The sequence below is a fragment of the Chrysochloris asiatica genome, unplaced genomic scaffold, assembly GCF_000296735.1.
Source record: "Chrysochloris asiatica unplaced genomic scaffold, ChrAsi1.0 scaffold00047, whole genome shotgun sequence".
NCBI lineage: Eukaryota > Metazoa > Chordata > Mammalia > Afrosoricida > Chrysochloridae > Chrysochloris > Chrysochloris asiatica.
This window is the reverse complement of record NW_006408565.1, coordinates 10,418,512-10,443,452: the sequence shown is the minus strand read 5'-3', so window position 1 is coordinate 10,443,452 and position 24,941 is coordinate 10,418,512. Positions and strand designations below refer to the sequence as shown.

General features: G+C 40.1%; 1 protein-coding gene across 2 annotated transcripts in view; it reads left to right on the top strand.

The window, feature by feature from the left end:
- ARID1A (AT rich interactive domain 1A (SWI-like)) overlaps positions 1-24,941 on the top strand; it is a 92,140-nt gene that overhangs the window by 34,451 nt on the left and 32,748 nt on the right. For both annotated transcript variants that reach the window (XM_006862253.1, XM_006862254.1), the window contains exons 2-4: positions 8,881-9,093; positions 11,177-11,629; positions 12,890-13,006. In XM_006862253.1, coding sequence (XP_006862315.1) covers positions 8,881-9,093; positions 11,177-11,629; positions 12,890-13,006 — 783 coding nt within the window. The remainder of the gene's footprint in view (positions 1-8,880; positions 9,094-11,176; positions 11,630-12,889; positions 13,007-24,941) is intronic.

Sequence of the window (24,941 nt, the reverse complement as noted above, 5' to 3'; positions counted from 1 at the left end):
AAAAAAAAAAAAAGTAAAGATAGACTTTGTTTCATGTACTTTGGACATGTTACCAGGAAAGACTAGTCCCTGGAGAACATCTTATTTGTTAAAGTAGAGAGGGTCCTCAGAAAGAGGAAGATTTCAGTGAACTGGATTGACACAGTGACAATAACAATGACTCAAGCATAGCAGTGATTTTGAGGATGGAGCACAGGACTGGGCAGTGTTTTCATTCTATTGGACATAGGGTCACTATGAGTTGAACCAACTCCACGACACCTAATAACAACATTCTCTTTCTGCCTGGGTAACCTGATGAACAGTTTCTGAGGCCCAGCCCCACACTTAAGCATTTGGGGTGACTTTAAAGATAAAATACCTAACTCTGACTTCCCAGAACTTACACTTGTGAGATAAAGCTAATTGAATGTTGTTAAGTACTGTCGGTTTTGATTCATAGCTATCCTGTATAATAGAATTTCTGAGGAATGGCTGGTGAGTTTGAACCACAGACCTTGTGATTCAAAGGACCATGCGGTCTGGTACTGATCCTACAGGGTCACACCAGGACTCCTAGTTGGAATAATTAGGCATAATTAAGTGCTAAACCTTATGATTCTGAATTTACAATGTTAAGTGCTGTCAAGTCTGTTCGGACTCTAGCAACCCTATATAAAGTTTCTGAGGAGCAGCTGGTGGGTTTGAACTGCCAGACTTGTGGTTCTCGGTCTAGTGCTGATCCTACAGCACTACACTAGAAGCCCAAATTTATAATAGGACATCAGAAATGTGAGAGATCAGAGTATGATACTGAAGAAGTGGGAAGGAGCATCATGTTGTTGTTAGGTGCCTTTGAGTTGGTTCTGACTCATAACAACCCTATGCATAGCAGAATGAAACACAGCCTGGCTCAGCACCATCTCTCAATTATGTTTGAGGCCATTGTTGCTGCCACTATATCAGTCCATCTTGTTGGGAGTATTCCTCTTTTTCGCTGACCCTCTGCTTTTTCCAAGTGTGACAGACTTCTCCAGGGACTGGTCCCTACTGATATGTCCAAAGTACGTGAGGCAAAGTCTCTCCATCTTGACTTCTAAGGAGCATTATGGCTGTACTTCCAAGACAGATTTTGTTTGTTCTTCTGGCATCTGTGGTCCTTCAAAACCATAATTGATTCTATTATGGTCTTGGCTTATTCATTTTCCCACTTTCACATGCTTATGAGATAATTGAAAATAACATGGCTTTGGTCAGGGGCACCTTAGTCGTCAGAGTGGCATTGTTACACTGTAACACTTGTTTAAAGTGGTCATATGCAGCAGAATTTGCCTAATGAATGTAATCCATCATTTTGATTTCTTAACTACTGCTTGCTTCCATGAGTATTAATTTTTGGATCGAGCAAAATGAAGTATTTGACAGTTTATCTTGATGTTATTTATTGGTCCAGTTGTGAGGATTTTTGTTTCTTTACATTGTGGTGCAATCCATACTGAAGGCTAATCTTTGATCTTCATCAGTATTTTAAGTCTTCTTCGATTCCAGCAAGCAGTATTGTGTCATCTGCATATTGCAGGTTGTTTATGAGTCATCTTCCAATCCTGATACCATGTTCTTTTTTATATAATCCAGCTTCTCAGGCTATTTGCTCAGCATATAGATTGCATTTTATTGTTGTTAAATGCCATCAAGTCAGTTCCAACCCATAGCAATCCTGCATAGGGGTTTCCAATGAGCAGCTGGCTTGAACCGCCGACCTTGAATTTCAAACCAACTTTGCAATCCAGTGATTAACCCACAGCACCATGATACAGTCCTGCTGCACACCTTTCTTGATTCTAAACCTTGTTTATATCTATATCCCTTGTCCTGTTCTAACAACTGCCTCTTGGTCTATGTATAGTTTCCTCATGAGCCCAAGTGTTCTAGGATACCCATTCTTCCCAATAAGTTGTCCATAATTTGTTATGATCCAGATAGTTGAATGCATTTGCATAGTCAATAAAGCATAAGAAAGCATCTTTCTGGTAGTCTCTGATTTCAGCCAAGATCCATCTGACATCAGCAATATCCTTCGTTCCATGTCCTCTTTTGAATTTGACTTGAATTTCTGACAGCTCCCTGTTAATTTACTGCTCTGATAGCGAAGTGGTTACTAGTCGGGCTGCTACCTAAGGTCAGCCATTCCACAGGAGAAAGAGGAGACTTTCTGCTCCCGTAAAGATTTACAGCTTTGGAAACCGTATACAGGGTCGCTGTTTGTTGGACTGCACGGCACACCATCAATAACCGTACCAGTTTTTTAATTATCTTCAGCAAAATTTTGTTTCCATGTGGTTATAATGATATTGTTACGTGCTTTTTGCCTTCCATTGGGTCACCTTTCTTTTGGAATGCATACAAATACACATTTTTTCCAGTTGACCACATTTCTCAGTGTACACAAGTGAGTGCCTCCAGTGCAGCATCAGTTTGTTGAAATATTTGTTTGTATTCTGTCAATTCTTAGAGCCTTATTTTTCACGAGTGCAGCTTTGACTTCTGCAGGTATCATCAGTACTTGATCAGATGGTACCTCTTGAAGTGATAGAATTTAGAACGAGTTCTTTTTGGTACAGTGTCTCTGTGCATTCATTCCATGTTCTTTTGATGCTTCTTGTGTCCTTCAGTAGTTTACCCATCAACTCCGTTCCAACACATAGCAACACTGTATAGGGTTTTCAAGAGCAGATGGTGGGTTTGAACTGCTGATCTCCAGTGCTTATCCTACAGTGAAGGTCAAGGTTTAATTTTTCTTCTTTTCTTTCAGTTTTAGAAATGCTGAGTTCTTCCCTTTTGGTTTTCTAACTCCAGGTCTCTGCACATTTCATTATATTTGACTTTGTCTTCTCAAGCTGCCCTTTGAGATTTTTCTTTTCCACTCTTTTACTTCATTATTTCTCCAGTCATTTTAGCTTCTCTGTGCTCGAGCAAGTTTCAGAGTCTTTTCTGACATCCACTTTAGTCATTTATTTTTTCCTGTCATTTGAATGACCTTTTGCTTTTTTTCATGTATGATGTTCTTGATAATCATCCTACAGTTCTGGTTTTCAGTCATTGCTGTTTAATGCATCAAATATGTTATTGAGATAATCTCTGATTCCAGGTGGGATATACTCAAGGTCCTGTTTTGGCTCTTATGGAGTTGTTTTAATTTTCGTCAGCTTCAGCCTGAATTTATATATGAGAGTTGGTGATCTGTTCCACAGTTGGCCCCTGGCCTTGTTTTGGCTGAAGAAATCGTTCTCCAACTACTGATCCTTTTTTTTTATCTCCAACTTTCACATTCCAATCACCAGTAATTATTAATGCATCTTGATGGCATGTTGAATTTCTGACAAAAATATGGCGATGGTTGTTAAGTGCCATTGAGTCAGTACCAACTCATAGCGGCCTTGTATAAGGTTTATGAGGAGCAATTGTTGAGTTTGAACCACCAACCTTGTGGTTAGCAGTCCAGTGCTTTTATCCTACAGTACCACACAAGTTGGTTGTTGTTGTTACATGCTATGGAGTCGGTTCCAATTCATAGCAACCCTGTACAGTTGGTAGAATGCTTCAGTTTCATCATCACTAGCTTTAGTGGTTGGACAGTGAATAAGGAAGACCCTAGAACAATTGATGCTTTTGAGTTTTGGTGTTAGAGGAGAATATTGGAAGTGCAGCCAGAGTGCTCCTTGGAGGCCAGGATGGCCAGACTTCTCTCTCATACTTTGGACATATTGTCAGGAGGGACCAGTCGCTGGAGAAGGATATCATGCTTGGTAAAGTGGAGGGTCAGAGAAAAAGAGGAAGACCCCCAGGGAGATGGATTGGCAAAATGGCAGCATCAATGAGATCAAGCATGACAACAATTGTGAGGTTGGCCCAGGCAGCAAGCTTTAGTGGTTGTGTATAAATTTGAACAATGGTAATAATTGGTCTTTATATATGAATGTACAGATGTTATCCTATCATTGCATTTTAAGCCCACATTGCACTTTAAGCCCACATTGCACTTCAGGATAGATCTTGAAATGTTCCTTTTGATGATGAATGCTACCTCATTTCTCTTTGTCCTTGGCATAGTAAACAATACAATTAATCAGATTCAAAATGACCAATACCAGTCAATTTTGTGTTCCATTTACTTTTTGACAACTTCCAGTTTTCTTAGATTCATACTTCCTACGTTCCATATTTCAATTATTAATGGATGTTTACAGCTGTTTTTCTCATTTTGAGTCATACCTCATCAACAAATGAAGGTTCTGAAAGCTTTGCTCCATTCACATCATTAAGGTTGACTCTACTTTTAAGGGATAGCTTATTTTCTGTTGTATTTTGAGTGCCTTCCAACCTGAGGAGTTCATCTTCTGGTACTATATCAGACAGTGTTCTGCTATTCATAAGGTTTTCAGTGACTAACCATTCAAAAGTGGTTCATTTCTTCTTCCTAGTCTTCGTCTGGAAGCTCCACTGAAACCTGTCCACTATAGGTGACAATGCTAGTACTTAAAATACCAGTGGTATGGTTTCTAGTATCACAGCAACACACAAGTCACTACAATATGACCGTTGAATGGTGGAGCTTCGTGTTGAAGGGTTGGATTTTTGCTAGTACAAGCCATTATGGACAGGATGGCAGTGCAGGATACCAGTGTATAGAGCTGAGTGTGTACAGTATATGGGAAATCATGGAGTGGGGCTGAAAAATATATAAATCTAACTGTGACCACACTGTTGAAGGCTTTGAGAACTAAGTAGAGGCACTATTTGTTAGCACAGCTACCATTTATTGAGCCTTTAAATGTGCATTTTAGAGGAAGAACTGATGTGTACAGGATCAGGGTTAGAATTTGAAAACCAAATATACCAAATTGCTATGCTCCTTTTACTCTTTCTAAGAAGTCTTGGTGGTGCATGCTATAGGATAAGCACAAGACTGCTGTCCTTAAGATTGGCAGTTCAAATCCACCAGCTGTTCCGCTGGAGAAGGACTTTCTGTTCCTGTCAAGATTTACAGCCTTAGAAACCCTATACAGGGTCACTATGAGTTGCAGCAGACTCAGTGGGCAGTGGGTTAGGGGTTTTGCTCTGTCTGTAGGATGTAGTAGGTAGGACTTTGAATCTGTTGTTGAGCAGGGAATGATTAAGAGTGATTTGATATGATTACTCTAGAACTGCACAGTCCAGTATGGTACTACTTGCCACATAGAGTCCTACTGTGGCACTGTAGGATGAGCTCTAGACTACTGACCACAGAGTTGTTGGTTTAAACCCACCAACTCTTGGAAACCTTATACAAGGTCTGTATGAGTCAGAATTGACTTGACAATACTTAATAAGCTACATGTGGTCATTTAAATTTAGTGTTAAATAAAAACAAAAATTCAGTTCCCTCAGTTGCACTAGCTCTATTTTTAGTATTTAATAGCCATATACCACAGAAAGTTTTTACTGTTTTTACTGGACAATGCTATTGTAGAACACTGCTTCCAATCTAGTAACATATGTCAGTATTATCCAAGAATCTCAAGGGGTGGTGACAGAGCCCTTCCAGATCTACTAGTCTCTAGGGAGGGATCCAAGCATTTGATGAAGTTTCATAGAAAACTCTTAACTTGAAACCCTCGTTAATAGCTACTGCTCTAGAAACTCCATAGTAACAATGGCAATGACTGCCCCTCATGTTTGAGAGCAGATGCGGACTGAGAAATACTCAGCAGACTGGTTGGTCTCTCTTTTTGGCAAGTACAGTTTTTTCACCTAGTGACTACATAGACAGCAGTTGTCAGTTTGGGATTGGGGGAGGACTGTGGAGTGATAAGTAGTATGATGTGGCTGTGCAAGCCACCATCTTTATGTTGTTGTTATGTGTCATGGAGTCGCTTCCAACTCAGGGTTGCCGAGGCTGTACATCTTTACAGGAGCAGAAAGCCTCATCTTTCTCTCGCAGAACAGCTGGTAGTTTTGAACTGCTGACCGTGAGATTAGCAGCCCAGTTCATAACCACTATGCTTCCAGAGCTCCTTTATTTATAGATGTTGTTAAGTGCCGGCCAGTAAATTCTGACTTTTACTTAGTAGGGAGTTTCCAGGGAGCAGCTGGTGGATTTGAACTGCTGACCTTGTGGTTCATAGTCCAGTTGCTGGTCCTATAGCGACAGACCAGAATTCCAATTTTATAGATAGGAATGCTATTTTGGGTCCAGTGCTAGGTTTATGTGAGGCAGATCACATGCTACGTATAACTTAACTAGAAACCCTATGCAAGGTTGCTATGAGTTGGAACCAACTTGATACATAACAAGTCCAATTAGAGGCAAAGCTTTGGTGAGACTTCATCTCATGTACTTTGGACATATTATCAGGAGGGATCTGTCTCTGGCGAAGGACATAATGCCTGGTAAAGTAGAGGGTCAGCAAAATAGGAGAAGACCCTCAATGAGATGGATTGACACAGTGGCTTCAACAAAGTGAAGAGGACGACTGAGCAGTGTTTAGTTCTGTTGTTCATAAGATCTCTATAAGACCAAACTAATTTGATGGCACCTAACAATAATAGTCCTATTGTTGTTAAATTTGAATTTCGTAAATGTACCAAAAGAATCAGTATAGCTCCCAAACTGACCATTATTGAAGCTCTGATGCAGAGGCAGGACTTGGGCAAGAATTTAGTTTGTTGGAAACGACATTTGAATGATAACTGACATATAGTAGTGATTTCAGGGAGTCATGGTATGGCGCTATAGGATAAGTACTGGATTGTTGTTGTTAAGTGCCGTCTGGTCATTCTGACCCATAGCGACCCTGTATAGGGTTTCCAAGGAGCGACTGGTGAGCTTGAACCGCTGACCTTGCGATTCAAATGACTTTGCAGTATGGCACACCACACCTGGATTACTAACTGCAAATTGAGTGGTTAAGACCCACCAGCCTCTTCTCAGAAACCCTATGCAGGGTCACTATGGGTGGAACCGATTGAATGATGCTTAACAATAGTGATTTGGGATATAGTTTTACTAGAATTAATTATAGTTTAGAGACTTAGGGGGTACTCACATTATCACTACTACCTTTTTACCTGAGATTTTAGCTATAACCTAAAAATACTTGTTGTTAAGTCCGTTCTGACTCGTAGTGACCCTATATAGGGTTTCCAAGAGGTAGCTGGTGAGTTTGAACCGCTGACCTTGCAATTCAAGCCAGCTTATAGTCCAATGTTTTTTCCTACAGCGCCACACCAAGACTCTAGCCTAAAATAGTATTCTTGCTTTTTTCTCTTGATATTTATGAGGGCAGTCTCTAGTTAAAACAGAGAACCAATGTTTGAATGCCTCTTCCTCTCCCTTAATTTGGAAATATTTTGGTTTTGTTTTTTTAAGATCTTTTCCTATCTTAAATTGTAGTCTAATTTATTAATTATAGATTAACAGACCTAGCAGGTACCCTAGGAATACTCTAGACCAATTATTTTTAAAGTAGTGTGGTTCTTGGACCACCAGCAGCAACACCACCTGGGAACCTGTTACAAATGCAACCCTACACCCACCTTAAATACACTTAGTTGGAAACTGATGGTGGGGCCCAGCAGTCTGTTTTATGTTACAACAAAACCTCCAAGATGATTCTGATGCATGCTAATGTTCGAGAACCACTGAACTCCTTCATCTGAGAGTTAATGGTATGGCAGTCCGTAGTATTAATTCCCCTTCCATCTTTAAGTAAGATTAATTTTTCAAGTTTTCTATTGGGCCCAGTCCTAGTCTTCAACTTGTTAAATTTCATCGAGTTAATTCTGACTCATAGCAATCCTGTGTAGGGTTTCTTAGGCTGTAAATCTTTGGAGGAGCAGAAAGTCTCATCTTTCTTCAGTGGAGCAACTGCTGGGCTCAAGTCATCAACCTTATGGTTAAGCAGTTCAGTGCCTTTCTTACAGAGTCACAGCACTCCCAATTCTTCAACTTTGGTGGGTCTGTTTAGTTGCTTAGAGAAACTCCCCCAATGCCAATAGATACATATAGATAGGTGGGTATACCTGGCAGTGGAAGGTATGTGCTGGGACTCTGTGCTATGGTAACTCCAGTAGAGCAAAAACAAACCAAAAAGTGGTGAGGTAGTTCAGATTACTGCCCTCAAAAGAATTCTTAAAGTATGTTTGTAGCCAAATAACTGAACTTGAACTTTCATTATTGGTCCTGTGCTGTACCTCTAGCATCTTATCCTTAAAAAGGCAAAGTCTATCCTTCTAGCTTCTCAGATTCTTGAATATTAAAGGAGATGCACTGTAATTGAGATTCACAAAGCTCTAAATTCTGAGCTATAGCTCCCTCAACAACAGTAACTTAGCCACTTTGCTCATTTGGAAGAATAAATTTAACTACTTGTGCAGTAGTGAAAACAGACTTCGTATGTGTAAGGAAAAGTTTCCATTGTTGGAAGAATAGAAATATCTGGACACTGGTGTATTTTAATTACTAGCCACAGTATTAAAGCATCAATTTTGGTATTTGCTGAGTAAAGTCATAGCAATATATAGCAGCACTGCCCTCTCCTACCTGATGGACCTTTGTTTTGATTTTCTACACCATAGAGTTCATACATTAAATGTTCCACACTTGTCCCATCTGTTGGATCTCAAGTACTTGGACACACAGTACTTTTTAGCTTACAAGATGCTTTCACAAACAGGTGGTATTTTCATTTTACATAATGACAAAATCAAGGGTTGAGGAGGGTTAAATGACTTTCAAGTGTTACTGGGTCTATACCATTACCTTTTCATTGTAACTCCAAAAGTTTGTACGTTGGTTGTAAGTTCATATCGCTAGATGCCATCAAAATGCTTCAGGTTAATGAAATGCTCTTTATTTTGTAGCCATCCAGTCCAATGGATCAGATGGGAAAGATGAGACCTCAGCCTTATGGTGGGACTAATCCATACTCGCAACAACAGGGACCTCCGACAGGACCGCAGCAAGGACATGGGTACCCAGGGCAGCCATATGGGTCCCAGACCCCGCAGCGGTACCCAATGACCATGCAGGGCCGGGCGCAGAGTACCATGGGCGGCCTCTCTTATGCACAGCAGGTAGATGATGACTCTGATTGTTTTAACCTTGTTGCTGTCCAAGATCTGATTATGAGCTATAGAACCCGAACATGTCCTTAGTGCCTAAATATCTTTTGACAGGCGCATAGACCAGTTGGCTCAGTTAGTTACAGCCAAGAAGGCCAAGTTTGTGGGTCAAAGAAAACTCCCTGGCCACAGGTTTTACCTATAAGGGGACTTCAAAAAGCTTGTGGAAAAATGAAACAAAGATAATGGGAATAAAAAAGAAAATAAACTCTTTCCATGAACTTTCTGAAGCCCCCATCTGTATGTCTTTTTCTCTGGACCTGACTGGCCTACTTGTACCCACTGGTTGGTGGTTTCTGAAGAAATTGGGGTTGAAAGAAAGTTTTCTGTCCTTATGTTCTCAAACTCTCAAATAGTAAAGGTGAAACTTTTCAGTTAACGTACACAAATCTCTATAAATTCCACTGAGCATCTCCATTGCTATAGCCAAAAAAACTAGTAATAGCATGTGTCCTGGGGATTTATGTTTCTCAGGACCTTGAATACATCAGCTGACTGGTTCAAAATTAATGTTTTGAAGGAGAGGCTCAAAGTAGGAGAAAAAGGTTGAACTGAAAGATGCTAATACAGGGGGTTCAAAAATACATGGAAAAATACCATTATCTTTTAATGCCATTCTTGACATTTTTAAGTCCTATTGTAATGCTGTTAGAAATATTAGGATTTTCTGTCATCATTTATTTGTCTGGCCATTCATATCAGTATTTTTTTTTTTTTTTAAACTCCTTTTTCATATGTGTGTGTAAGTATTAAATAAAGGAGCCCTGGTAGTGTGTTGGACTACAAACTGGGCTGCTAACCTCAGAGTCAGCAGCTCCACAGGAGAAAGATGAGGCTTTCTGTTCCCGTAAAGATTTACAGCCTCAGAAACCCTATATAGGGTTGCTATGAGTTGGAACCGACTCAACAACACACCACCACCACCATGGGTTAAATATATATGTATTAAAACATTTGGGATTTCAGCCGTCTTCACAAGTACAGTTCAGTCCACATGTTCAACATATTGCCCAGCCATCACCCTTACCCATTTCTAAATTATACTGCCACCCTTAAAGAGAAGCTCAGTTGTCCTCTAAGCATTGAATCATCCTTTTCCCTTCCCTTCACTCCATTCCTAGTAAGTACAAGTAAGCTTTGCCATATATACACTTGCCTGTTTTAGATATTTCATCTGAGTGGAATCATGTAATATTTGTCCTTTTGTGACTGACTTATTCAGTATAATGTTTTTAAGGTTAATCCTTGTTGTAGCATGTATCAGCACTTCACGTTCCGTTATATTTTTATTGGCAGTTTTTTGTTTTGACAGCGTTTTCTACCATTTGTATTTGAGTCACACTCATTGAATATATTATGTGACAGAATATAACCTAACTTTACTTCTAAGACTGTAAAGCAAAGTATGCTCTTAAATAAAGAAAATACGGTACTGTTACTTTTATTTTCCCCAAATGAGAAAATGGAGGATGGTAGGTTTGTTATTTTTCTATTTACCAAATGTATACCCAGTACCTAGAATAGTACCTACTACAAAGTAAGCAGGTGAACCCTTGGGTATTTTTTGAGTGAAGACTAAAAAGAATTAAGGTTTTTTAGTGATTTGCATACTGTCTAGATTACTAAACATTGAGTTGTCAGTTGACTAAGCCCGACTGCTACTGACTCTTCGTTTTGGTTATTATACAGATTTTTTTAACATTTGTAAAAAAACGTCTAAGCCATGATAAAAAAGAGTAGACTTGTTGGTAAAAAGAGCTATGTCTGAACTCTTTTATAAATGGCCCAAATATTAAATAGTGTAAATTTTCATTGGATGAATGCAGTCCACTTGAAAATAAACCAACTAGTAACCCAGATTTACTGTCCTTCCTGTCTTAGACAGGGGTGATAGAAAAACCCTGGGCTTTCGAAGTGTGAGGTTTAGCTTGCCTGCTCTTAAAACCCATTCTCAGAGCATAGCTTCCAACAAGAGTACTTTACTTTTCTTCATCCAAGAAAGCCAGTGCTAAAAGTATCCTTTCCTTTCCTACAGATTCCTCCTTATGGACAACAAGGCCCCAGTGGGTATGGTCAACAGGGCCAGACTCCATATTACAACCAGCAAAGTCCTCACCCCCAGCAGCAGCAGCCACCCTACTCCCAGCAGCCACCATCCCAGACCCCTCATGCCCAACCTGCGTATCAGCAACAGCAGCAGTCTCAGCCACCACAGCTCTCGTCTTCTCAGCCTCCATACTCCCAACAGTCATCCCAGCCTCCACATCAACAGTCCCCAACTCCATACCCCTCCCAGCAGTCCACACCACAGCAGCACCCCCAGAGCCAGCCCCCCTACTCACAGCCACAGGCACAATCTCCCTACCAGCAGCAGCAACCTCAGCAGCCAGCATCCTCGACACTCTCCCAGCAGGCTGCGTATCCTCAGCCCCAGTCTCAGCAGTCACAGCAAACTGCCTATTCCCAGCAGCGCTTCCCTCCACCACAGGTAAGATGGCCCTGCCTCAGCCACACACAGCTTGGAGTTTGGTATCATTGAGAACATTGCCATACAAATTGTTTCTCTTAATGTGCACTTTAAAACCAATGAAACTCTGGGTAAATATGTTAACGGGAACATGTGGTGGCTCCATAGGAAAAACACTCAACTGCAAACCACAAGGTTGGCGGTTTGAGTCCTCCAGCCACTCTTCAGAAGACAAGATGAGGGTTTTAGGCCCCGCAAAAGATTTAAAGCCTCAGAAACCCTTTACAGGGTCACTAGGAATTGAAACCGACTGGGTGACACTTAACAAAACAACAAATAACATGCTAACGGGATTTACTGAACTAATAAAGGCACAACCTTCTAAAGGTATTAACCTTAACTCTCCTTACTTTGCAACAATGGAAAGTTGCACAGACAAGAAGTTAAAATAATGGGGCTAGGTTTTATTTGTTGTTGTTTTTTAACTACCATATCAAAACTTAAGCATCCAAATGAGTGTGTGGTCGTTTTTTTAAACAGTCATTTTGAGAAGTTGTACTATACATTCATTTCCAACTGCCATTCCATGCTGTTAATTGCACAAACTATTTTGGATGCTTTCATTTGGAATTGCTATCAGGACTCACATATTTTAGGATATTCTCTGTGGTGCAAATCTTTTTCTTTTTTAAGGGTGTTTTTGATTTTGAGAAATAGCTAAAATTCATTCAGAGCCATGTCTGGCTAACCCAATAGGTTGTGAATCCTCAAAATAGTAATTTGGACTTTATTCTTTAAAAAGCAAAAAGAGAAGAAAAGGATTGAATGATAGGGCCACTAGAAAGACAGGGCCTGCTAAAGCTTTTGTGCATTGGTGGAATTATTGGAAAAAGTATCTTATCACAAGGTGATGTCTTTGAAGGAAGCAAGTACTCATTTTGATGCAGAAGTCTAGGTGTAGATGGTTTTTGTTTAAATTAATTAGCCTCATTCCTTGATAGGTATACCTTTTAGTTAGCTAGACTATGGCGTTTAATTCCAAGGCATAGCTCTCTGTGTGACAATAAATGAGTGACCATGCCATCAGAAAAAATCATCTTTCTACTGTTGACAATCCCAGTGGCAGAACTTGAATTTTTCTGCTTTCAGATACTATTTGCAATTGATCTCTTCCAGCCAGCTTCTCCTGTGTGCAAGAGTCCTGTGGCCCATTCACCATGAAATAAGCTTGCCTGATTTATCAATACTTGACCTTCACAGCTTTTGTTTTTCGTGTCTTAGGAGTTATCTCAAGATTCATTTGGGTCTCAGGCATCCTCAGCCCCTTCAATGACCTCCAGTAAAGGAGGGCAAGAAGATATGAACTTGAGTCTTCAGTCAAGACCCTCAAGCTTACCTGTGAGTATTCCTGTTGCCCTCTGAAAGATGATGGGAAAGAAAGGAAGATAAAGAAAACAAGTTTCTGATTGGGTGTTGTAGTAGTATTGAGCTAAATGAACAATGAGCGCTCCTTGAATTCAGGTTCAAAACTCTGTAAAGGAGTAAAGGGTATATTTTCTAACCCTGTCATTCATAGGCTGGCCCTTGTAGAATGTCTTTCTTGGCTAACTGCCCAGAGAATAGATTTGATCTCTGTTTAGAGTTTTTGTTGTTGTTTTTTGGTAGGGGTGCTTTTAGGCATAGAGCCAAGTGAAAGGCAGAAAATACAGGGATATTGGAAGCTTTAGCTCTATGGCTTGGTATATAGTTCAGAGGTAGTATCTGGGGTACATTCAATGTGCTTTGTCACATTGAGCTGGGTGGAGTAAAAGTGGTTTTTCTGGTTGTTGTTTTATGTGAATAGGTGCTTTTGTCTTGTAGAGTGCTTGGTGTCCAGGTGCTTGATTAGTATTTATGGAATGGTCTGACCATATCCTGAGAGAAGTAGTATAGTCTGGTGACGAAGAGCTTGGACACTAGAGCCAGAGTTCCTGGGTCTGCAAGTCAACTCTGCCACTAACTCTGTAACCTTGGGCAAGTCACTTAACCTCTCTGTGCCTTAGTTTTTGCATTTGAAAATTGAACCTGATAGTGCCCACTTCATTAAGTAGCCATTAACATTAAAATAGATTAATACAGAAAGAACGTTGGCACATTGTAAGCACTCCAGAAATATCAGCTATTACCATCACGTTCTCAGGGCATAGGGATAGTTCATGATACCTGAAAGATAATTAACACCAACAATTTAATCATAGGCTGGTTTGGGGAACACTTACCCTTAGTTTTAACTCTGCCAGTACTTTTGGGCAAGTCACTTAGCCTCTGAAAGTTAATCTGCTCGGCAAAAGAATAAAGTAGGTAGTCCGAAACTCTCATAAGACAGTAAGTAGCAAACTCTGCTTTATAAGCCCTACTTTAGTTGGAAGAAGGAAATTTAGCCACATATGTCCAGGTAAGAGTCTTAAAATTTTGCCTATACTTGAGTTTTTGAAATCTGTCTCTAGTTATTTTGATGGGGAAATAAAATGGTTTCTGACTCTTTAGGGAGTTGGCAGAAGATGGGAACTCTCCATCCTGAAGTTTCCTGTGTGACTTCCTTGGAAGTTTCTAGGACATAAACTTTGTAGGGCAAGGTCTGTTGTGTCACTTGCACCTGACGTCCAAGCTTTCCAAGCCAGAATGAATACGCACGGTCAGATGGCACTCCTGAGACTATTGACTTGAATTTCTCAACTGAGGAATTGAGGGAAGTGTCTGAATAAAGTAATCACTCTTTGTTCCTTTCTCATGTCTATTGCAATATTTTTCTGCATCCTGAACTTCACCGGAGTATGGTTTTTTAACCTGATTCTATCACAAATACGTAATCACTCCCTCATCATTAAAAGTTTCTTCTTGTTCCTGATGACCTTTCAATAGAACTATATTTGTTAATTTTCAGCCCTGAGAAGGCATGTGTATATAAATACTATGCATGTCTTCTAAGGGCTGAGGGTTGGAAGCTTTGTATTATTGAATCCAAGAGCTTCTGATTTGACCTACTGAAGTGAAAGTGTTGGCAGTCTCTTAGGCCCAGTCAGGGAGGGTTGTTCCTGGGAAGCCGAGCACAAGGAACATTCCCAAGTTCAGGTTTCAACTATAGGTTCATTCAAATGGATCATTTGTTCTATGGTAGAAACTCCATGTGGGAAATGAGCTGGCTGGGTTAACTATTTGAATAGTTTTTTATCCCTCTGCTACTTACACTGAACTGTGAACCACAAGGTCTGTGGTTCAAGGCTACCAGCTGCTCTGTGAGAAAAAGATGAGGCTTTCTGCTCGCCCAAATGCTTGGAAACCCTATACAGGATCGCTGTGAGTCAGAACTGACTCAATGGCACTTAACAACAAACATGTACCAAGAAATAAAATGTAGTTTTTCTTTGAGATTTTGGTTTAATGCCAGATTTGCCTAACTAGGGAGAAAACAGTCATGTGTGAATAAATAAGTCAGGCTTCTTAAGAGATTTTTTTTTTTTTTTCTTTTGCAACCATGTAAAGGATCGTAGGTTTGTCAGTGCATTCCTTCACCTGGTACAGGTTTATGAAATACCTGTTGGTGTTTGGCACTAGAGCAAACTCTGGACTGACTAGAGGGCAGCTCCATCAGTCACCCACTTTGCTTAATCTATTCAGTCAGCTTACTTGCTTGACCCTTGGATTGTGGCCCATATTTAAAGACAGCATAGTTGGAGATCCTGATTATTTTTTAAATTAGATGTTGAGTTTGTTTTACTCAACTATTAATGCCATGGGATCTTCATGAGTCTAAAGCAGATCAACAGCACCCTTTAAAAAAAAACTTTGTATTGTGAATTGAGTGATGATTTACAAACAAGATCATAAGTTTTACATTCAACAAATCGTACAATTTGTTTCACCTCAGTGATTGCAATCCCCTTCATGCAAAAAGAGTTAACCTGCTTTCTCCTTGTCATTCCTGTTTCCATCCCACCTACCTTCCCATCCTTAGATTAATGGTGCCCTTTTGATTTTGAATGATTGACCGTTCCATGGTGAGCATACCTTGCTCTAGTTTTTTTTTGTACACCCTGAGTGGTGCTGTAGGATCAGCACTGGACTATGAACCACAAGGTCAGCAGTTCAAACTCACCATCTGCTCCTCCAAAACCCTATATAGGGTCACTATGTATGAGTCAGAACAGACTTGATGGCACTTAGCAACAACATATACCTACCTACTGCTTGGCTGAAAATTGGCTCACAATGGTGAGTTCCTTTCCAGAACTTAAGAGTGGTCAAGAAAGAGCCATAGTCTCTGGTTTCACCAGTCTCTGACCAGTAAAAGTCTTTTTCTTTCAGAAGCTTTTTCTTTTTTTATGTCAAATAATTTCTCTGTGATCTTTATCATATTATTCCCCTATTTAAAAGCTTCTTAAATACTTTATTAATTTTAGAATAAAATCCACAGTTCTTATCTAGACACCAGAAACATGGATTGCTTTCCTCTTCCAGGTTTCTGATTCAGTAGATCTGGAATAAGGCCTGAGAATATGTATTTCTAACAAGTTTTTTCTGTAACAAATTTCTGATGTTGCTAGACTACAGATGACACTTTCCTGCTCTCAGCTTTCTCTCAGTTTCCCTGAGACTCCATGATTTTCTGCATATTCTCTTCCTTAATACATTTTTCCCTGTTAGTCTTGTTCATTTTTCAGATTACATCTTAAAGTTCGTTTGCTGAGATAACTCCATCAAGCTTTCAAGACTCAGCTTAAGGAAATTTTCATAATGCCTTCACTGACTAAACATAGTTTTTATTTTATTTTAAAAAACAAAACTGTAATATTTAGCACATACAAAAAAGATGTAAGGAATAATTCATTATCTAAGTGTACCTACCCATCTTTAGAAACCAAATCTTACTGACACCAGTAAAAGCACGTTATGTGTGCATTTCTCTAGGAGCACACCCCTTCCCTCTACCCTGAGAAGTATTATACTGTATTTGATGTTTTGGGGGTTTTGTTTTGTTTGGGCGGGGGGGGAGGGCTCTTGCCAGAGCTGCTGTTGTTTTATTGTGCATTGAATGAAGGTTTACAGAGCAGATCACTTTTACATTCAACATATCATATACTTTGTATCATTTCAGTGATTGCAATGCCTTCCATGCAACATCCGATATCCTACTTCCATGATTCTTGCTTTTATTCAACCATCTTTTTCTGCCGCTCTGATCTTGATGGATCAGATCTTACTAGTGTTGTCCCTAGTATATACCAATCTACTGCTTGGCTGGATTCCTTCAGTTTCTCTCTGACCTGTAAATCTGCTCTGTTGTATAATTTTGAGTTTTTGTTCTACATTGCTTTCCCACTCTTACCCTGGACTTCTAATGTGATCCTTATCTAAACAGTTAATTAGTGGTAGCTGGACACGATCTAATTCTTCTGGTCTCAGGATTGTAGAGACCAATGTACACATATTCCATTAGTCTATTGGACTGATTGTAAGCATATTCAGTTTTTATCACTCTTCTTTTCTCCATGTGGGAAGAGACCAGTAGTTGCCCCTTAGATAACTACTCATGCTCTTTTAAGATCCCTGTTGCTACTCACAGAAGTAGGATATAGAATATTGTCTTAGTACATTATAAACTATGCCAGTTGATCATGGTGACCCCCAAGACTATGGTCCTGAAACCCTAGGTCCAGCAACTGGTTCCTCATGGTGTTTGGTAATGTCTAATAAGTCTTCATAATTTTGTCCCCTGTATCTTCCACCACTTTCATGCGTATGTTTGTAGCAAAGGTTATGTCAAATTTTAAAGGTTTGACAAATATCCTGTCAAGCCTTTATATTTGTGTGGGTATATTTCCACTCTCTCTCCCCCATATCCATTTGGGTCTCTTACACCTGCCAGAGGATTGTTGAGCTCTATGCCCCAATACCTATCGTGTGATGTCCAAGACCAGTGGTTCTTGACTGTGGCTGCATATTAGAATTACCTGAGGAGGGGAAGATCTTTAACAACCAGTGCCCTGAATTCTCGGGAGTTCTCATTTGTATGATGTAGGCTGGGACTTGGGTGTTGGTTTTGTTAGAACCTGTTCCAGTGATTGGTGGTTGTAGCCCAAGTACAGATCCACTACTACAGACTGTGCTAGGTGCCTTACTACTTGTCAATGCTTATCCTGAATATAATTTTAATTACATATTTAATGCAGGTCTAGGAAGGACATAATCGATCTCTTATTCATTGCTATCATTTACCAGTTGTAGCAGAATTGATTCAAACTTAACAGGACTCCTTGTATTAGAGTAAAATGACTCCAGGAAGTTATCACTGACAGATTATTTGGACACAGATCACCAGGCCTTTCTTCTGGTCACCTCTGGGCAGACTTGAGCTACCAACCTCTTTTGCAGCTGAGCATGTTAACCATTTGAATCACCCCACTGGCTGGCATATAGTAGAGTTCCAACTTGTTGAAGAAGTGATCCTGTTCAGTGTGCAATACATTGCTTATTCAGGAAGAGTATGTCTTGTAGGGGACAGTTTGACCATATTACCAGATTGTTGTTTCCACTGGTAAGGCAAGTGGGTATCATAGACTGCTATGATACCCACTTGGTGGTGGTGGTGGTGGTTGTGTGCTACCGACTGTTTTGATTCATAGTGATCCTCTATAGGGTTTCTGAAGCTGTAACTCTTTACAGGGGCAGAAAGCCTCATCTTTCTCCCATGGAGCAGCTGGAAGATTCAAACTTGAGGTTAGCACCCAGTTTGTAATCCACTGTGCTACCAGGGCTCTTTAGAGACTGCTCCTGTTGTTGTTAAGTGCCGTCAAGTCAGTTCCAACCCATAGCAACCCTGTATAGGGTTTCCGAGGCATGGCTGGTGAGCTTGAACTGCCAACTTTGCGGTTCAAACTGACCTTGCAATTCAGCGCATTAACCCACAGAGCCACACCAATAACTGCTATGAGCAGGCCCAAATCCCATTCAACACAAATAATTCGAGGATGAATTATTTATGTTTTCTAACAGTAGCTTTAGGAAGAAACAGGATTAGGATTTGTCTTCTATCATGTAAAATTGCTGTCACTTCACCTTATGTTAAGAAGGTTCTTGTAAGGGATGAGGAAATGAATGTAGTTGTTTCATTAAGGTCTTACATTTCCTAATTTATGGGCAAAACCTTTAAGAAACTCTTACTTGAAGCATTGATATCTGACTCTTGATATTTTGTTGTGGGTTTAGTTGTTTTTGAGAATGCCTTGGAGTTATGTCTCCAAGTTACTGTTACTGTTATGTATAGGTGTAGATGATTTCCCTAGAACAACACATACACAAAAAAATCCTCGCTGTCATTAAGTTGATTCTGATGGTTGGCAATCCTATAGGACAGAGTAGACCAGCTCCTTAGGGCTTCCAAGGCTGTAAATCTTTTTGGAAGCAGACAGCCTCAACTTTATCTAGATGCCTAGATTATTTCCCCAATTTTTCTTACTTAAGCACATTTGTAGATTTACATTTTGGTCTTGAAGGTATAAACTGGGATAGGGTTTCCATCAGTGATGGAAAACAGATATGAGATTGAAAGCCAGCCCCTACCTGGAGAAGTTAGCTAGATCAGTTCTCATACTTTACATGCAGTAAAAATCTTCTGGACATTTAAATGAAGGCACAGATTACTGAGCCCTACTTCAGAGACTATGATTCAGTAGGTCTAGAGGAGTAAGTGCCATCGAGTCGGTTCCGTGATCCGTTTAGTATTTCCGAGGAGTAGCTGATGAGCTTGCACTGCTGACCTTGAAGTTCAAACTGATCCGATGGTCTAGTTTTTTTCCCATAGTGCTACACCAGGACTCCAGATCTAGAATTGTTATTGCTGTTAAGTGCCGTCGATTCGGTTCCAACCCATAATGACCCTGTATAAAGTTTCTGAGGAGCAAGCGGCTGGTGAGCTTGAAATGCCAACCTGGTGGTTCAAACCGGCCTTGTAGCCCAGCACATTGACCCAGAGTGCCACACTAGGACTCCAGATCCAGAGTTGTTGTTATGAAGTGCCATCAAGTCGATTCCGACCCATAGTGACCCTGTATAGGGTTTCCAAGGAGCTTGAACTGCCAACCTTGCAGTTCAAACGGCGTTGCAGTCTGGTTCATTAACCCACAGCACCACACCAGGACTCCTAACAACCTCTTAAGTTTGCAGGGCAGTGTTTATTACCTTTGAAAACATAATGAAAAATAACAAATAGGAAGCCAAGGTGGTGACTTGAGTAATTGTGGTGATTTATATTACAGTTTGATCTGAAAGAGGAAGACTATGGGTTGAAAATGGTGGAAGAGATACAGTTAATCCCAGGATTGGAGCAGCCCTTACACTACCCATATCACCCTAGTAGATCTTATCTGCTTTCTGGTGTGCATCACTAACTCCTTTCATCACTGAGCTACACCTAGTTGGTCACTGAATCCTAGCCTACCTCAGAAGTGACTTTTGAATCTGGTTTCCCCTATCCTTTCTCATTGACTTTTTTTCAGGCTCCTATCATCTCTCACATGGTGTTTTGAAGTCCTCTTGTATACAAGTTTCCTCCTCATCTGGAGGATGCATACATGTTTTTAATGTAATTAAGTTCCCTGTCCCTAGAGTAGAACTTAACACAATTTTCATTGTGGTGTTACATAGAAGGCAAGTAGGTTTTAAAAAAGAATTTTAATTTCCATGACTTTTTTAAAAAATCAAGTTATTCAAGCAATCAAGTCCCTTTAGGACAAACCCCCCTCCAAGACTGAAACTCAAAGGGAACACATAAGCAGCCATGTGTTGCTAGCAACCACATTGGTCTACTGGTGAGTGGAAGAGGAGGAAGGGCAGCAATGAAGATATGGGCTGAGTTAGACCATGTTCCACAGACTCCTGTAGGCCTGGAGATGAGAAAGTGAAGAAGGAGGACTGGTTGGTCCGAAGTATGGGGAGAACTGGGGACTCCTGAGCCCATGGACAAGGTCATAGCCATGAAGGACTAGAGTGGAGAGTGAAGCATCCAGCAGATATGAAGTGAGGGGAGACACACAAGAATGCTCAAACTTGTAGATAGTAACCATTAGACCTAGCTTCAATGGCTTGATATTCAGAACTCAACTAGAGGAAGATTTTTTTAATATATATAAAGGAAATCAGCATAAATTGCTATAATTTGATGAACTTGATCTATACTTATGGATGTAGAAGCTCAAAATACCAACTGAGAGGGAAGGAGTCTTCACATCAAGTATCAATCCTATCCCCTCCATATACAGGGTTGATAGGGACGAGCAACTTAGACATTGACTACCATTGGGCGTGCTATAAAGGCATTACGTGGCTAGCTTTCAAGTTTTCAAGAGTTACGTTTCAGAGTGTGCAAGGGAAGGTAGAATTCCCACTGAATAGTATTCATCTTGTCTAGACGGATCTGGTGAACGGAGATGGGGATAAGATTCTTATGATTCAATAGTAATTGTTATCATGACTAATTGTGACTTTCCCAACTGTAAAGGTAGAAGCTTTGTAACAAAAAGTGGGGAGTAGTTAATCTTACCTTCCAGGAACAGAGGGCCCTACGACCATCAAGGGAGAAGAGCAATAGCGGAATGTGGAACCCTATCCAGAGAAACAGCGACACCAGAGATGGAGGCAGAGATGAAGACATGGAAAGAGAGAGCAGCTGAGGACTCTAGACTCATGGAAAGATAAAGGCTGTGTGCTGGTGTCCAGGAGGCAGGCTTGCAGAATAGAATGTGCCCTCTGGTTTTTATATGATTATATATTCCTGAGTGTTTTTGTGTACATCAAAAAAAAAAAGAAGAAGAATTTTCCGAAACAAATACTGTTGAATAATAATGCATGGAGAAGATTGTAATCATTGCAATGAAATGATGAGTGTAAAACCAATGTTTTCCCATGTAAACTATCGCTCAATTTCACAAAAACTTTAACAAAATATTTGCTAGACTCATTAACAACCTGTGATTATGCAAATGATACAGCCTTGCTTGCTGAAAGCAAAGAGGATTTCAAATACTTACTGATAGAAGATCAAAGCCTTTGGTGTGGGTTGCATCTCAATGTAAAGAAAACAGAAATCCTCACCTTTGGACCTAAAAGCAACAACAAATTCAACATTTAAACATTTTCATATGTATAATTTTATGACATTATGTTTATCATGTTATGTGACTATTTCCATGTTGATGACTTTTGTAACTATTACCTCTTCAGTCACTTTTGAAATCATTTGAACTCGTTAAGTTCATGATTCTTAATATAACATGGTTGCTACGCTCTTGGTGGTGGTGGTTGTGTGCTGTGGAGTCGATTCTGACTCAGCAGCAGCCCTGTATAGGGTTTCCGAGGCTGTAAATCCTCATGGGAGCAAAAAGCCTCATCTTTCTTCTGTGGAATGGCTGGTAGTTTCAAACTGCTGACCTTGAGGTTAGAAGCCCAACTCATAAACACTGTGATATTAGAGCTCCTTTTCCTCCTGTATATTTCCCTGGCAACCCTGTGTGTGTCAGTGGAACTGTTCCATAGGGTTTTCAGTAGCTGATTTTTTGGAATTAGATCATCAGGTCTTTCTTCTGAGGTGCCTGTGAGTAACTTACACCTTCAAGCTTTTAGCAATGGAGGACATTAAGTCATTTGCACCACCCAGGGACTCAATTAGGAAAATTGTTGATGTTACGTGCCATCAAGTCAGTTCCAACCCATAGCAACCCTGTATAGGGTTTCTGAGGAACAGCTGGTCAGCTTGAACCACCAACCTTGTGGTCAAACCAAATTTGCAGTCTAGTGCATTAACCACAGTGCTACACCAGGACTCCCAATTAGAAAAATAGACATAAAATGGAAAAATTTATGCCTAAGGATGACAGTTTCTGTTGGTTTGGTGGAGTCAGTGATGCAACATCATGAAGAAGTTGAACAGATTTTGTTACGTATTAATGGACATGATGCTGTAGGATAAGCCCTGGACTGCTAACAGAAAGGTTGGAGTTTCAAACCAACCAGCTGCTCCTCAGAAACACTCTATATATACAGGGTCACTATGAGTGGAAACGGACTTGACAGGACAAAATATTGAATTGATGCATAGAGCACCAAAAGAACATAGAAGGAGTACACTGAGTCACTGTACGAAAAACAAATGGTCAGTGTTAAACATTTCAAGACCTAGCATATAATCAACAACCAATGGTACTGAAGGAGATGTCTAAGCTGCCCTGAAAGCATTGGTTGACAACAATAAAAAAGCTGCAGGAATTGACAAAATACAAATTGAAATCTTCAACAACTGATGAAGCACTGGAGGCACTCGCTCATCTGTACCAAGAAATTGGAAGACACTACCTCGTCAACTGATTGGAAGAGATCCATATTTGTGCCTGTTCAAAGAAAAATAACCCACCAGAATGTGGAACTCATCAAACAATAACAGTATCACATGCAAGTAAAATTTTGCGAAAGATAATTCAAAACCATTTGTAAATAGTACATTGATGGATTCAAGCTGGATTCAGACAAGGATTTGAAGTGAGGAATATCATTGCTGATGTCAGATGAATCTTGGCTGAAAGCTGAGAAAACCAGAAATATGTTTACTTGTGCTTTGTTGACTGTGCAAAGGCTTTCAACTATGTGGATCACGGCAAACTATGGATAACATTATGAAGAAAGGTATTCCAGACCACTTAATTGTGCTCATGAAGAACCTGTACATAGACTAAAAAGCAGTTGTTCGAACAGAACAAGGGATACTGAATGGTTTAAAATCAGAAAAGGTGTGCACCAGGCCTATAGTCTTTCACCGTATGTATTCAATCTGTATGCCGAGCAAATAATCGGAGAAGCTGTATTGTATGAAGAATGTGGCATCAGCATTATAGGAAAAGTGTTCAAAAACAAAGGTAATCAGTTTGAGGACTAAGGTGTGCCTGACCCAAGTCATGGTATTTTCCATTGCCTCATACGTATGCATATGAATGTTAGGCAAGGAATAAGCAAGACCATAAAACAATTGGTGCATTTGAATTATGGTGTTGGAGGAAAATATGGAAAGTACCATGGATTGCCAAAAATACAAACAAATCTATATTGAAGAAGTACAGCCAGAATGCTTCTTAGAAGCCAGGAGCAGCCAGACTGCGTCTCTCCTACTTTAGACATATTATCAGGAGGAACCATTCCTTGGAGTAGGACATCATGCTTGGAAAAGTGGACAGTCGGTAAAACAGAGGAAGGGACCCCCAAGGAGATGGATTGACAAGTGGCAGCAACAGTAGGCTCAAGCATAGACAATTGTGAGGATGGCACAGGACCAGGCAATATTTTGTTCTATTTTGCATAGGGTTGCTCCGAGTCAGAACTGACTTAAGGGCACCTAATGACAGCAACAGATTGTACATGTAGTTGGGTAATTGGAAAGGAAAAGTCCAGCCTGCACAGAGGTTGATGGGGATGGGTGAAGTAGATAAGTAGTATTTGGAAACTGGTCAAGATTAGGTATTTCATATCCAGTCAATAACATAGTAAAGCTAATACTTAAAACCAAGAGGCAAGTTAAACTGTTGATATAATCCTGGCAAGAAGTGTGGAGGTCTACCTCTTGTATCTCACTTGCAATAACCTAGTCCCAGATGTGAGACAGACAGGAAAGAATCTATGTAATTGAAAATAAGTAAATTTTACTAGATGTTTATGTTAACTATCTTGGGTCCCTGGCAGGGTGGTGCGGGGAGTGGGCAGGATTTCATTTACTAAAATGAAAAGTTTATACAAAAGAGTCTGTTGATAGAAATAGAAAAGTTTAATAATGGAAGCTCATTTTTGAGAAGTTAATTGTTGTTAAGTGCTGTCGGGTCGGTTCCAACTCATAGAGACCTTGTATAGGGTTTCCAAGGAGCAGCTGGTGGTTAATGTCTAGTTATTAGTTGGAGATTGCAAATCAAATCACCACAAAGTTTGAAATTTTGCTTGTTGGTAGTTAATAATTGGAGTCCCTAGGTGGCACAAGAGCCCTGGTGTGGTGCTGTAGGATAAACATTGCATTGGTATACACAAGGTTGGCAGTTCAAACCCACCAGCTGCTCTCGGAAACCCTATACAGGGTTGCTATTAGTCAGTTGTTGATGGCATACAACAACACCAGGTAGCACTGATTGTTAAGTGCTTACTACTAGCTGAAAAGTTGGTGGTTCAGAGCCACCTGAGATACTCCAGAAGATAGCCCTGAGTATCTGTTTAGCAGTTACCATGAGTCAGAATCAACTTGACAGCAACTAATAACAACAACAGTAGT